The 13000-nt window shown below is 52.8% G+C and overlaps 1 protein-coding gene across 1 annotated transcript; it reads left to right on the forward strand.

Moving 5' to 3' along the window:
* Window positions 1-1610: 1610 nt before the first annotated feature.
* On the forward strand, window positions 1611-12767 carry LOC112621840 (zinc finger protein 862). The gene is made up of 4 exons (XM_025381275.1): window positions 1611-2001; window positions 4982-5086; window positions 5942-8056; window positions 9655-12767. Exons 3-4 carry the CDS (start codon window positions 5953-5955, stop codon window positions 9825-9827), a joined length of 2277 nt encoding a protein of 758 aa, XP_025237060.1. The 5' UTR covers window positions 1611-2001; window positions 4982-5086; window positions 5942-5952; the 3' UTR covers window positions 9828-12767.
* Window positions 12768-13000: the final 233 nt, after the last annotated feature.

Below are 13000 nucleotides of genomic sequence, written 5' to 3' on the forward strand. Positions count from 1 at the left end.
CATGATGCTAGGACAGATGCTGGGCTACAGAGACATTTTGGGGACAAGTGAAGAAATTTAGTGTGAACTGTAGATTAATAATAGTATGATATCAGTGTTGAGTTTCCTGGTTTTGATCATTATAACTCTGGTTGTATAAGACACCTTTGCTTTCTGCTGCCCCATTTCAAATGACTGCAGACTCATGTATTATCTCATAGCTCTGCAGGTCGGGAGTCCAGGTGGGCCTGACCAGGTTCTCTGCTTAGGGTCTTAGCCCAAACCAAGGGGCGGACAGGCAGGCTCCTGTCTGGAGGCTCTGAGCTCACTTATGCTGTTGCCGGAATCTAGCTCCTTGCGATTCTTCTGCTGCCTGTCAGCGGGGAGCACTTTTAGCCCAGAGGCTGCTCTCGGGTGCTTCCCTGTGGCCCCCTCCGTGCTCAGGCCGGCAGCAGTGTGTGGAATCATCATGTGCCTTGAAGCTCAGACTTCCCGGTCTGCTGCCAGCTGAGAACAGCACCAGCTTTTAAAGAGCTGTGTAACTAGGTCGGCTCCACCGGCTAATCTCCCTTTGCTGTGCAAGGTAACGTGATGACAGTGTGACCTCTCATCCTGTTCAGAGTGCCCTCACCTCAAGGGGAAGGGGTTAAGCCAGGGTGAGGGCCCTGGAGCCCATGTTCGAATCCCACCTACCACCTGTTAAAGGGTCCTTTTTTGTTGGGCAATACACATGAAGTACTTAGGAATAAGGGGGGCATGCAAACAATTTACTCTCAAATAGTTCACAAAAATGTTGTAGCTATATGTATAGACCGAGCAGGGGAGCGTGCCTTTGAGCTCACAAGCATGCCAGAATACATGGGGCAAAATGTCAATGATTGGAGTTCCTTGTGTTGTTCAATCTTTTCTGTAAATTTGAAATTATATCAGAAATTTACCAAAAGGAAAATTTAGGAAACAAAAGCCCCGTCTCTGTGTAGTGGCAGAAAATCTGGACTTCACTTAACACTCGATTCTTGCGTTTCCCGCCTCAACCTGCTGCAGGTGTAGAATCCGGACCCATGCCATAGGAAGACAGGGGCTCCTCTTCTCCCACCCCCTGCTGGTTTCAGAATTTCTGACTCATCCTCAGTGGGGATGGCATTGGTGGGTGGGTGGGAGAGGTATGAGAAAGGTTTCACTTGACGTGTAATCTGACACCAGCTACTTAGAGCTGTAGTCTTTTAAAGCTGGTTCTCTTGTTTGGGCGTTTGTGGGTTCTGCAATACCCCTGACTGGGCACTGAGACCCTCTCGCTTGCAGTTACCTGGACATGGGTGAATGTCTGCCCTGGCAGCCTGTCCATATAGGCACCTTCACAGGGGAGCATCACACCAGCAGCCGGCCGTCACGGGCAGGCCCCACAGACAACGCCAGGCCTCTTCTCATTCCCCACGTGGCCCACATCTGAACCATGGAAGCACTTCCAGACCTTGCGCTGTCACAGATCTGGGCGTGTAGGCCATTCTCCACATGGCCACCTCCAAGGCACCCCGTGGCTACTTTAGTCTTACCCAGGCCTGGACTGGTGGCCCCTCACAGCTCCCAGAGATACAGTTCAGGTTAAGGGAAAGGGCACACCCACCGCTCCCCATAGTCAGAGAGAGAGGCTCACAATACCTTTGACAATGCTTTCCAGAAACATCCCTGGTGCCCAGCTTCCTGGCTCCTTCAGGCTCAGCTCTGTGACTCCTCTCGATGGGTGCAGGCTGGAGCCACAGCCCCCGGCCCTCAGCCATTCTCTTTCCAGGTCATGTGTCCGTGTCTGACTTTGGAATGCAGAAGAGCTGGCTCCTACTTTTGGAGGCTTTCAGCCAGAGCAGGCGTCCAGAATCACACTTTAATACCCTGTGGCTTATGTTTATTGTATTCCTGATTTATTGAGTTTAGATATTCTGTTGATTCCTACTGTGGAAGATGAAGATACGGCCCTGTTATATCACCTGGGCCCCCACTTCTCTTCCCTCCATCCTCTCAGAACAGGTACATCATACTTTTTTGGTTAAATTAGTATCAATTATTTGCCCAATATGATTATGTATGATTTACTGCTGAACAAGGTGGTGCATTGTGATGGTGTTTCCTTCATTGTAGGACTCTTCCCCCTCGAATTGGAAAATTTTTTCTTCTTTTTCATTTTTCTCTTTCTTTACCCTCATCAGTTCTTCCCAGACTCTCCAGTGGAATTATAAAACTCCTCCGAAGAGTCTTTTCCACGTGATGGGACATCCTCTGATCTCTCCATTTCATTCTTTCTCTGGAGACTTCGCTCCCAGGGTCTTCTCCTCCCCTGCTCTGTCTAACCTAGGCAGCCTTTAGGCCTGCGGCACACCTGTGCTCTGAGATGTGCCTTCGTCTCTCCCCAGTTTCCCGAGTCTGTCTCTTCTTTTGTGGTCTTCCAGTGGCTTCCTAAGGAAGGGTGCAGGGGAGGCCTTCTTTCTGTGGTGCATCCTGTCTAAAAACATCCTATTCTTCCCTCACGATTCAGTGATAACTTGTTTGGGCCTAGGATTCTAGGCTGGAAATATTCTTCCTCAGCATTCTGAAAGCATTGCCCTTTTAGGTTTTACGGGTGCTGTTGAGAGGTCTAGTGCCTTCTTATTTCAGAATCTTTGAACACGACTTAATTGTTCTACTCCAAAAGCTTTTGAAATTGATTTCAGTTTTCTCAGATTTTTAATGATATGTCTTGATGTTTTATATAAAGTGTGTTTTTAATCTTTTGTTTTGGGTATCTGGTGTTTCTCTTCCTTGTGGAAACTGGTCTTTTCCTGTTTGGGAAATTTTTCTTGTAGGATTTCTTCCTATTTTCTCTTTTCTTTCTTCCAGAAACTCCTTTCTATTAGTTTGATATCGGACTTCCTGGATTGAGTCTCTGGTTTTCTGTGTGTTTCTTTTTCTCCTATTTTCTGCTTTTATCTTTTCTATACTACTTTCTTGGACATTTCCTCCAGTTTATTTTCTGACGATACTATTTGTTTTTTATTCTATTGGGTTTTTTTTTTTAGTTTCTAAGCACTCTTATTGCCTCTTTCATGAATGGCTATCATGACTTTTCTTTCTTGGGAATATTAATTCTCATTATTTTGAAGTTTTGTTTTGCTTCCTGCTGTATTTCAAGTTCTTTTAAATCTTTTCCTACTTGTTTTGGTTTCTCTCTTTCATGTTAGAGGCTTTTCTTAAATAATTATTTCCAGGTTCATTCCTATGCAAGAGTAAGCCTTTACAAATGGGCTGGAAGCCCTGTGCATGGCTGTAGGCCTGTGCGTGGCTGGGAAGCATCAAGAGTAGGCTTCACTTTTCACTGTAGGGTGACCAGCTGTAAACCCAGATGTCTTACTGAAGAACCCACAAAAGTCAGTGTCCATAGATCTTTTGAGGGGAGAGGGAAGGGCAATTCCATTTTTCCGAAGAAAACGCTTCCTGTCTCTTGTTTGGAGGGTGTGATAAGCCCAGCCAGCATTCTTGGAGTCGAGCACCGCACCCCTCAGTCCATAGACATGACTCAGTCTCCCTGCTTTCAGTATGCACCACCCCTTCACCTTTCTGTGTACATGGTATCTGGGATCTGGAGCCTTTCTGGGTAAGTTTTTCTGTAGACCGAACCTCTGTTCTTCTCTGGGGTGTGGTGGTGGTGGTTCCTGGTTTCCTGGCATAGGTAAGAGGATCTGGGATTGATCAGATCTCTGTCAGACTTGAGCCAGTCCGCTGCTCCCGCCCATTCCCCACCCACCACCTTCTCCCATATCTGGTGCCTGCAGTTTCTGAATCTTTCTGGGATTCTCTGGTACCAGCCAACTTGCTTCTCCTTGTTAACCCATCTGTAGGCATTTGGTGTTCAGCTCTGTTCGTTTCTCTCTCTTTTGTCTCCTTTCCTTCCAAAAAATGGATTTGCATTCCTAATCCAATTTCTCTTGGTCTTACACCTCATTTTGTTATTATTATTCCTTTGACCTCATTTTAGAGATATTTTAAGAAGAATATATGTTCAATCTAACACACTTTAGTAATTTACTTATTTATATTTTTATTAGTAAATACGTAGATATTCACACACACATATATGTATCATTATATATATAAATATATTCAAATGATCCAAAGATGAATGGTGGGAACCAGCCTCCCTTTTCCCTTGTCCTTCAGTTCCTCTCCAGGAGCACCCACACGCCCAGCTGCTCGTGTGGCCCTCCACAGAAAGTTTATGCACACATTCACACAGACATGCACAGAAGCATGATGTAGATAGTGATGGATTTTATTTTCACTAGAGGAAATGGTTTATTTGCATACCCCTGAACAATATTCCTATTTTAAGTAAAGGGCAGTGCTTAATCCAAAGACCCAAATCTCCTTTAGTCAGATTTCAGGCTCCATTGCAGATGGTAGGCATTTCGGGAGGCCTCCAAGTGCCCCTTTCAAAAACCCATGTAGTTGGTCACCTTCACAGAGGCCGGGCAGAGGGGCACATGTGTGGGCCAGCTGTGGGGACAGAGGGACATATGCGTGGGCCAGCTGTGGGGGCAGAGGGGCACATGCGTGGGCCAGCTGTGGGGGCAGAGGGGCACATGCGTGGGCCAGCTGTGGGGGCAGAGGGGCACATGCGTGGGCCAGCTGTGGGTGGGACCTTCCACTTCTCACGTGGCTGCTGCTTCCCCTCCTGCTTAGTCCCTATGGTTCTTCCTGTTTCCACCCTTCCCCCTCTGGTGTGTATGGCTGGCCCGTGGCTCCCAGGGCTGGCCCATGGATCTGTGGAAGTCCCATCCTAGCTGAGGGGTGCCCCTCCCCTTACTGCCTGTTTGGCACTCTGGGTTTGCGCTCCGCCTGCCCTTGGCCGACTAGACTTTATAAGGACAGAACCCAGAGACACCTCTGTGTATTTCAGGGGCCGGGTCTAGCTTGAGAGGGCTACTCGACTTGGCCACAGCAGTGACATCAGCATGATTCTTCATCCTTGCCACAGGACCTGCTGCTGCCAAGCCAGACTTGATCTCCAAACTGGAGCGGAGGGCTGCACCCTGGATCAAGGACCCAAATGGGCCAAAGTGGGGGAAAGGTCGTCCTCCAGGTGAGTCTAAACCTACAGCCTTCTGAAGGACATGTGCCAGGGCCCAGGCGGCTATGATGAGTCAAACAGCATGAGCTCAGCCGTGTCCATCCAATGGGGGCCGATTGGGCACCAAGCCTGGCAGGAGGCCCTGGGTAGACAAGATGAATAGCAACTAACCCTGCCCACAGAGTGTAGAGTAGTCTGGGAAAGTGGGAAAAAACAGGTCCTTTTGTAAGCAGAAGTGCTGATGGAGGCTGTGGCAGAGCTGGTGGGAGTAGGTATGTGGGGACATTGATCTCGAGGAGCCAGGGAACCCATCTGTGAGCCTCTCATCCCTTCTCCCTCCTTCTCCAGTGCTCAGTGACAGCACCATTGGTTTGTGAGAATTTGTTGTCTTGTGTATCTCAATCAGTAACTTCTTGGCTTGTAGCTGCTACACTTACTTCTGTACCTAATTCTTTCTGAGGCTCGTAAAAGACTTGGCAGGTGTTTAACCTATTCCATTGTGGAGCCTCACACAAGAGTGAAAGCCACCTGCTTATCCAACAGTCTCTGTGGCCAAGGGGGTTAACTGAACTTATTGGTATCTGGTGTCACATGATCCCAGGGTAGCTGTGTGGATAGGGTGGTTGGGGCGCTGGTGAAAGAACTCACAAGGATTAGCAACAACTCTGGGAGAGCCAGATTAACTTTCATAGGTAAGAATGGGGGAGGGTTTAAGTGGACGCCACTAATGATCTCTAGAAACAAGGATTGCATTCATCTTTTCTGCCTTACTTAAGGGATACTTATTAAATTTGGGGGTGTCTTAGCTGATAGAAGACTGCAGAGTTCTGGGTAGCAGAACCAAGCATGATTTAATTTTCTCCAAAGGGAACAAGAAGATGGTGGCAGTGAGAGAGGCAGACACACAGGCCTTGGCTGCAGACTCTGCGTTGCTTCCAGCCTCTCCTGTGGAGGCCCGTGCCTCCTGCTGCAGTCCCAGCATTTGTGAAGGAGAAGGAGATGGACCTAGGAGAATCAAGAGGACATATAGGCCCCGTTCCATTCAGAGGTCATGGTTTGGGCAGTTCCCATGGTTAGTCATTGACCCCAAAGAGACCAAACTCTTCTGCTCAGCCTGCAAAGAAAGACCTAATCTCCACGACAAATCATCTCGGTTAGTCAGAGGTTATACGGGGCCTTTTAAAGTGGAGACTTTAAAATACCATGAAGTCAGCAAAGCCCACAGGCTCTGTGTGAACACGGTTGAAATCAAGGAAGACACCCCTCACACTGCCCTCATTCCAGAGATCTCCAGCGACCTCATGGCCAACATGGAGCACTTTTTCAATGCCGCCTACTCCATCGCATACCACTCAAGGCCCCTGAATGACTTTGAGAAGATCCTGCAGCTCCTCCAAAGCACCGGGACCATGATATTAGGCAAGTACCGCAATCGCACAGCATGCACTCAGTTCATCAAGTACATCTCGGAGACCCTGAAGAGGGAGATCCTGGAGGACGTGCGGAACTCGCCCTGCGTGAGCGTGCTGCTGGACAGCTCCACTGACGCCTCCGAGCAGGCCTGCGTGGGGATTTACATCCGCTACTTTAAGCAGATGGAGGTGAAAGAGTCCTACATCACTCTGGCCCCTCTCTGCAGTGAGACAGCGGATGGCTACTTCGAGACCATCGTTTCTGCCCTGGATGAGCTGGACATCCCCTTCCGGAAGCCTGGCTGGATGGTGGGGCTGGGAACGGATGGCTCAGCCATGTTGAGCTGCAGAGGAGGCCTTGTGGAAAAGTTCCAGGAGGTCATCCCGCAGCTGCTGCCTGTCCACTGTGTAGCCCACCGGCTGCACCTGGCTGTGGTGGATGCCTGCGGGAGCATCGATCTGGTGAAGAAGTGTGACCGGCACATCCGCACTGTCTTCAAGTTTTATCAGTCGTCAAACAAGAGGCTGAACGAGCTGCAGGAAGGTGCAGCGTCTCTGGAGCAGGAGATCATCCGCCTGAAGGATCTGAACGCAGTCCGCTGGGTGGCCAGCAGGAGGCGCACGCTGCACGCGCTGCTCGGAAGCTGGCCCGCCCTGGCCAGGCATCTCCAGAGCGTGGCGGAGGCTGGGGGCCAGATTGGGCACCGGGCCAAGGGGATGCTGAAGCTCATGCGCGGCTTCCACTTTGTCAAGTTCTGCCACTTCCTGTTGGACTTCCTGAGCATTTACAGGCCTCTGTCCGAGGTGTGCCAGAAGGAGATCGTGCTGATTACAGAGGTGAACGCCACGCTGGGCCGGGCCTATGTGGCACTGGAGAGCCTCCGTCACCAGGCGGGGCCCAAAGAGGAAGAATTCAACGCCAGCTTCAAGGATGGGCGGCTCCACGGCATCTGCTTGGACGGACTGGAGGTAGCGGAGCAGCGGTTCCAGGCAGACAGGGAGAAGACGGTCCTGACCGGGATCGAGTACCTCCAGCAGAGGTTCGACGCAGACCGACCCCCACAGCTAAAGAACATGGAGGTGTTTGACACCATGGCCTGGCCAAGCGGGATGGAACTGGCCAGTTTTGGGAATGATGACATTCTCACCCTGGCCAGGTATTTCGAGTGCTCCCTCCCAAAAGGATACAGTGAGGAAGCTCTGCTGGAGGAGTGGCTGGGCCTGAAAGCCATCGCCCAGCACCTTCCGTTCTCCATGCTCTGCAAAAACGCCCTGGCCCAGCACTGCCGCTTCCCCCTGCTGAGCAAGCTCATGGCCGTGGTGGTCTGTGTGCCCATCTCCACCTCCTGCTGTGAGCGGGGGTTCAAGGCCATGAACCGGATCAGGACCGATGAGAGGACCAAGCTCTCCAATGAGGTGCTCAACATGCTCATGATGACGGCTGTGAACGGCGTGGCCGTCACGGAGTACGACCCTCAGCCCGCCATCCAGCACTGGTTCCTGACCTCCTCAGGCCGGCGTTTCAGCCATGTCTATGCCTGTGCCCAGGTACCAGCCCGCTCCCCTGCAAGTAAGTACACGTGGCAGAGCTCCCCCAAGGCAGGGGAATCTTGCCCTCCAGCCCCGTGCTGAGCCAGAGGCCAAGAAGACAGGACTGCAGGTGCCTGTGGAGCTTCTGTCATGCGCCCACCCATTTGCTAGGCCAGTGGGTACTTGATGCGTGACGTCCACCCTCCAGGACCTTGTGCTCCTGCCAGGGAGATGACACACATGTGCTCTAGGCAGCAGAGCTTAGTGCAGAGAGCATGCATTTATAGAGCCTGTCTGCCCTGGTGACAGTGCTGTGCTGGCTCTGCCCCCGACTGGTTGTGTGGCCTTGGGCAAGTTTATCCCCTTGTGCCTTCTCATTTGCCAAATGAGTGGTGCATGTAAAGCACTCAGGACAATGCTTGGCAGGTGGTGCAAACGGCGCTAGTTAAAGGTCAGGACCACTGCTGGGAGTAAGGAGAGGGCTGACCAGCCCCAGGCAGCGCCATCACATTCTAAGTGGGGCTGATTGACTCTGGACTGGGCAGGAATTTTCAAGAGGGAAGAGGTCCGCGTGGCTGTGGAGGAGGTGAGATGTGGAGGAGATGGTGGGGCTTTCAGGCAGGAATCTCACAGGGCAGGGGAGAACAGAAACAGCCTCTCTGGACCGGAGGGCTAGGGTCAGGGACTTGCTTGAGGGGAAGCTGTATTAGAAGGGAGAGAAAGTTACTGAAAGCCACAGATAAGAAATGTTCTGTCTTCAGGTAGTCACTGAAAACCAAAGAAAATATGCCGGTTGTTGGGGTTCTGCAGACCACTCGCGGTCACCTGACAAGGATGGAGCAGTGTTCTCTCTCCTGGCGTCTCTAGCTGGTCTCCTTCCAGCTGTTGCTGCTCCCAGTTTTCACCTCTGAGTCTGTGGTCATCAGAAATGGGACTGGGTCTCATGGTTGACAGAGGCTCTGTAGGAAGCAGGGTGGCCCTGAAGCCGCAGTAGGGCAGGTGAGGAGAAGAAAAGAGACCCCTCACTGATAAGGAAAAGGGAGAACCGAGAGAGGGCTGGGTGGGCCCCCCACCCAGGCATTTGTTGAGTGAGTTGCTCTGTGTCCAGCCCTGTGGGTGCTAAGGAGAAAAAAATGATTGTCAGGTGTGCCCTGGAGCAAGTTACTCTTTCCACAGGGAAAATGAGACCAGCACAGATGGGTCCAAACACTACCAAACTACGCACTGATGCCTCCTTCCAGGCAGGGCTCTCAGCCTCGGCATTGTTGACACTGGTGCTGGGTAATCTTGGTTGGGGGGTCCTCCTGTTCACTGTGGGAACTGGAGCAGCATCCCTGGCCTCTACCTATTAGATACCGACTGGATACCGGTAGCACACCCCCATTTGTGACAACAAAAATCATCTCCAGACATTAGCAAATGGTCCCTGGGGAACAAAATCACCCCCAGTTGAGATCCCCTGTCTTAGGATAAAATAATGAACAGAGCAGGAACAGATGCGGGCTGCAAAGAGCAGTCCCGGTCCTGTCTCCCGTCTGTCCCGCCAAGCTTTCCTCACCAAACAGCCCCTGGGCGAAGTCGGATGTGGAAGGCAGTCACTGTCGGTCAGTCTAATTGCCTTCTCCTTCCTCCCCACAGGCGCCAGGCCCAGGAAGGAGGAGATGGGAGCCCTCTATGTGGAGTCTGGGAGCCAGAAGCCACCCATCGTGCCCTCCAGGGCAGCAGTGGAGGTTCTGAAGGACTGTATCATGGAGCCTCCTGAGAGACTCCTGTACCCCCACACCAGCCAAGAGGCCCCTGGGATGTCCTGAGGGACAGGGAGTCTTTGGGACTGCCTTGGAGACGCCTCTGGGATCACTGGGACAGGCTCTGCAGATTCTAGGCTGCCCTAGGATCTTCTGCTGGTGGCGATGGTCTCTAAGCACCAGGAAGTGGGCCGTGGCATCCCGGAGCAGCAGGGGTATTAGGAGGTGCATGACCTGTTTCCTGAGGCCCATTCAGCACAGCCATGCCTCACAGCACACGAATGTGCCAGAAGGTTCTATATCTCAAGTTCATTTTTAAGGTGCTCCAGAAAATAACCCCATCATGAAAGGTTTCAGCCCCTGAGTTCTGGTGGCAAGAGGACTGTCCTGGTGGGGGAGACTGTTGGACATCCCTGGGGAATGTTCCAGGGAGGCTGCCCACAGCCTAGTGAGAATGGGAAAGGCCACTTTGTTAGAGGGGAGGCTGACTCTGCTCTAGGGACAGCTGGCCTGGCTGCAGGAGCCCCCAGAGGCATTGTTCTGGGACTTCCTACCCTGGCTCCCGCAGCAGAAACAGTGAGGTCTCGATCTCGTGCGGATCTGTACCTCTTCCCAGGGCTTCCTTCAGGGCGAAACAATCACAAGCCCTTTGCACAGAGCACCCAAGAAAGTTCTCTTCCTGCAGCTCCAGATGGTAGAGCTGGGGCTCTTCTGGCAGGGGGTCTGGTGCTTCCCGCAGAGCCGAGCCGCGTTTGACCTGTGGCACGCCCGGCCCGGTTTCCTCAGGAGAGGATGGGACCAAGTTGGAGTTGGGAGGCTTGGGATGCAGCCCCAGCTCTGCTGCAGGCAGTGGTCTGATTAATCCCTTCCTCTTTTCTGTGCCTCAGTTTCCCTCTCCATGAAGTGGCAGCAGAGAATCCAAGTGCCTGCCGACTCCCCACCTGCCCTAGGATTAGTGAATGAGAGCCTCGGGCTCCCTGAAAGACCTCTGACTGCAGTGTGGACTTATCTGCCTTCCGCCCCATCCTCGTCCTTAGTGGGACAGGTAGGAATTTGTCTCCAAAGTCCTTGTTGTAGGAGTTGCTCTCTGAATGCACCATCTGCATGACAGGCTAGTCCACTCTTCTCTGAGTTGCCCTGGGGACTCTGCACCAGGATCGCCAGGGCCCACTGAGACATCCCGGAATGGGGACTCAGTGACAAGGGCTTTGAACAAGCTCCTCCAGGGTCTGTGGGCCTGCTCCCGCTTCAGAACCACAGAAGCACCGCCCTAGAGGCACAGAGGGGCTTCCGGCACTGCTAGGTTCACACCCTCCTTGCCCATCTTCCACCTAAAGCGAAGCACTTTTCCTTCCAGGGGCAGCTCCATCTTGGCAGGCTCAGGAGGCCGCTTATCAGGAGGGGGATGATTTTGTCTAGGTTCTGCCTTCCTTAACCATGGGCAGGAAATAAGGAAAGTCAGCACGCAGGGCTTCTCTGCCCTGCCTGACACTTGTTTTAAACAGGCAGGAAGTGGGTGCCATCCATCCCAGCTTGCTTGCTGCCTGGCTCAGGCGGGTCCTGTGCTGTGCCGCAGGCCCCTGTGGGTGGGCCCTTTCTCCATAATCTGCTGCTTCCCATTCCCAGGGTAGGTGCTGGCATCTGAGCACCTGAGTCCCTTCGTATTCCCAGGGTAGAAGCTGCTGTCTGAGTACCCTTCCCATTCCCAGGGTAGGTGCTGGCGTCCAAGCCCCTCCCCAGTACTGCAGGTGCCCTAGTACCCCATATGCCCTTTCATCCCCCACCCCAGCACTTAGCCTCAGCACTGTTGCTTTCCTGCCGTTTTCAGTTCTAGTCAGGAATTCCTTTCTTGCTTTCTGCCTTTGACCCGTGGAAACGTCTCCCAGCCCTGTGGGTCTGGCGGTCAGAGGCACCCCTCAGGCCTGTGGTGCGGGAGCTCTGGGAGGTGTTACTATCCACGTGGCTAAGACACGCACAGGCCTCCCTCTTTCCATCACCGTCTCCATGGGCGTTCAGGAACTTGCCCAGGTCAGGCACTGTGGATGTGAACTGGTGGAAGGGGAGGGAGAAAGGCTTTTTTAGGTGGGGCTGTAGCCTCTGCCCTACCCACAGGGATTCCACATCAAGGTGCTGTTCCAGCACACACGCTTCCCGAGGCCTTTTCATCCTTGAAGAATCCCTCAGAGCCAGGGGGCCATCCTGTGAGCAGCCGTGAGTGGGTCTCTGTGGGAGCAGTTCTGGAGCTGAGGTGGAAGCCAGGGGAAGCCCCTCGCCCTCTCCACGTCAGCATCAGCGTGCTCCGAGGACACCGTCCAGTGCCTGCCTTAGGTGGTGGGAAAAGCGGTCCCCTTGCAGCGGGGCCACTGAGAACACTACCCGATTTCTCAAGGGGCGCAGGCCTGCTCCGTTCCCCTTTGTCAGCCAATGACCAAGAAGGAAGAAGATGACTGCCGTCTCATTCCTGAAGTTCCTCATTCAGGACTCCTGGGGAAACACAGTGAGCGTCCTTATCCGAGGCCCCGGCCCAGGCCGGCCCCTTTGCTTTGTTTGGAGAGGCTGGCTGAGTTTCGGCCCCTAGTGCCCGGAGACCCCCTTGTTGGAGAGGCTTCCTGTTCATGCCTCACAAGAAGAAAAACCACAGGGCTCTGGGAGTGGAAGGAGCACGCACTCCCGCTTTGGCTGGAGTCCCAGTGCTTGTCGCCACCTTCCTCCTTGCCTGTAGTCTTGACAGCATCCGTATGTACGTGTCCTGGCATTTCCCCTCCCTCTCCCTGATGACTGATGCCCACCGGGTCTGACATTCCAAGTAACCAGTATGTAACTGGTAGTTTGATCCCAGTAGCCATAGCGACTCCAGGTGGGAGAGAGGGAGCCAGCCCCCTGTCCTGGAAGATACCTTAGAGTATGTGACCACGCTCCAGAACCTTGCTTCTCTCTCCTGCAGAGGGTGGGTTTCTGGGGTGCTAAGTACCTACCAGAACAGCGTGGAGGGGCAGGTACACGAACTGGCCTAGGGATGTTCTCTCCTGCATTTTCAAAGATGAAAGGAGGCTTTAAAAACCATGTTTGATTCCTAACCTTTTGCTACCTGAATAAAGCAGAGTCTATTTCAACACATCTCTGTCTTGTGTGTCCCTAAGCAAGGACCAGGAGCTCAGAGAAGCGGACGGAACGAGCTCTGCCCTCGCTCAAGAGGGGACAGGGCCAGGAACAGAGGTGGGCAGGGGAAGTGCCTGTGT

The sequence above is a fragment of the Theropithecus gelada genome, chromosome 3, assembly GCF_003255815.1.
Source record: "Theropithecus gelada isolate Dixy chromosome 3, Tgel_1.0, whole genome shotgun sequence".
Taxonomy (NCBI): Eukaryota; Metazoa; Chordata; class Mammalia; order Primates; family Cercopithecidae; genus Theropithecus; species Theropithecus gelada.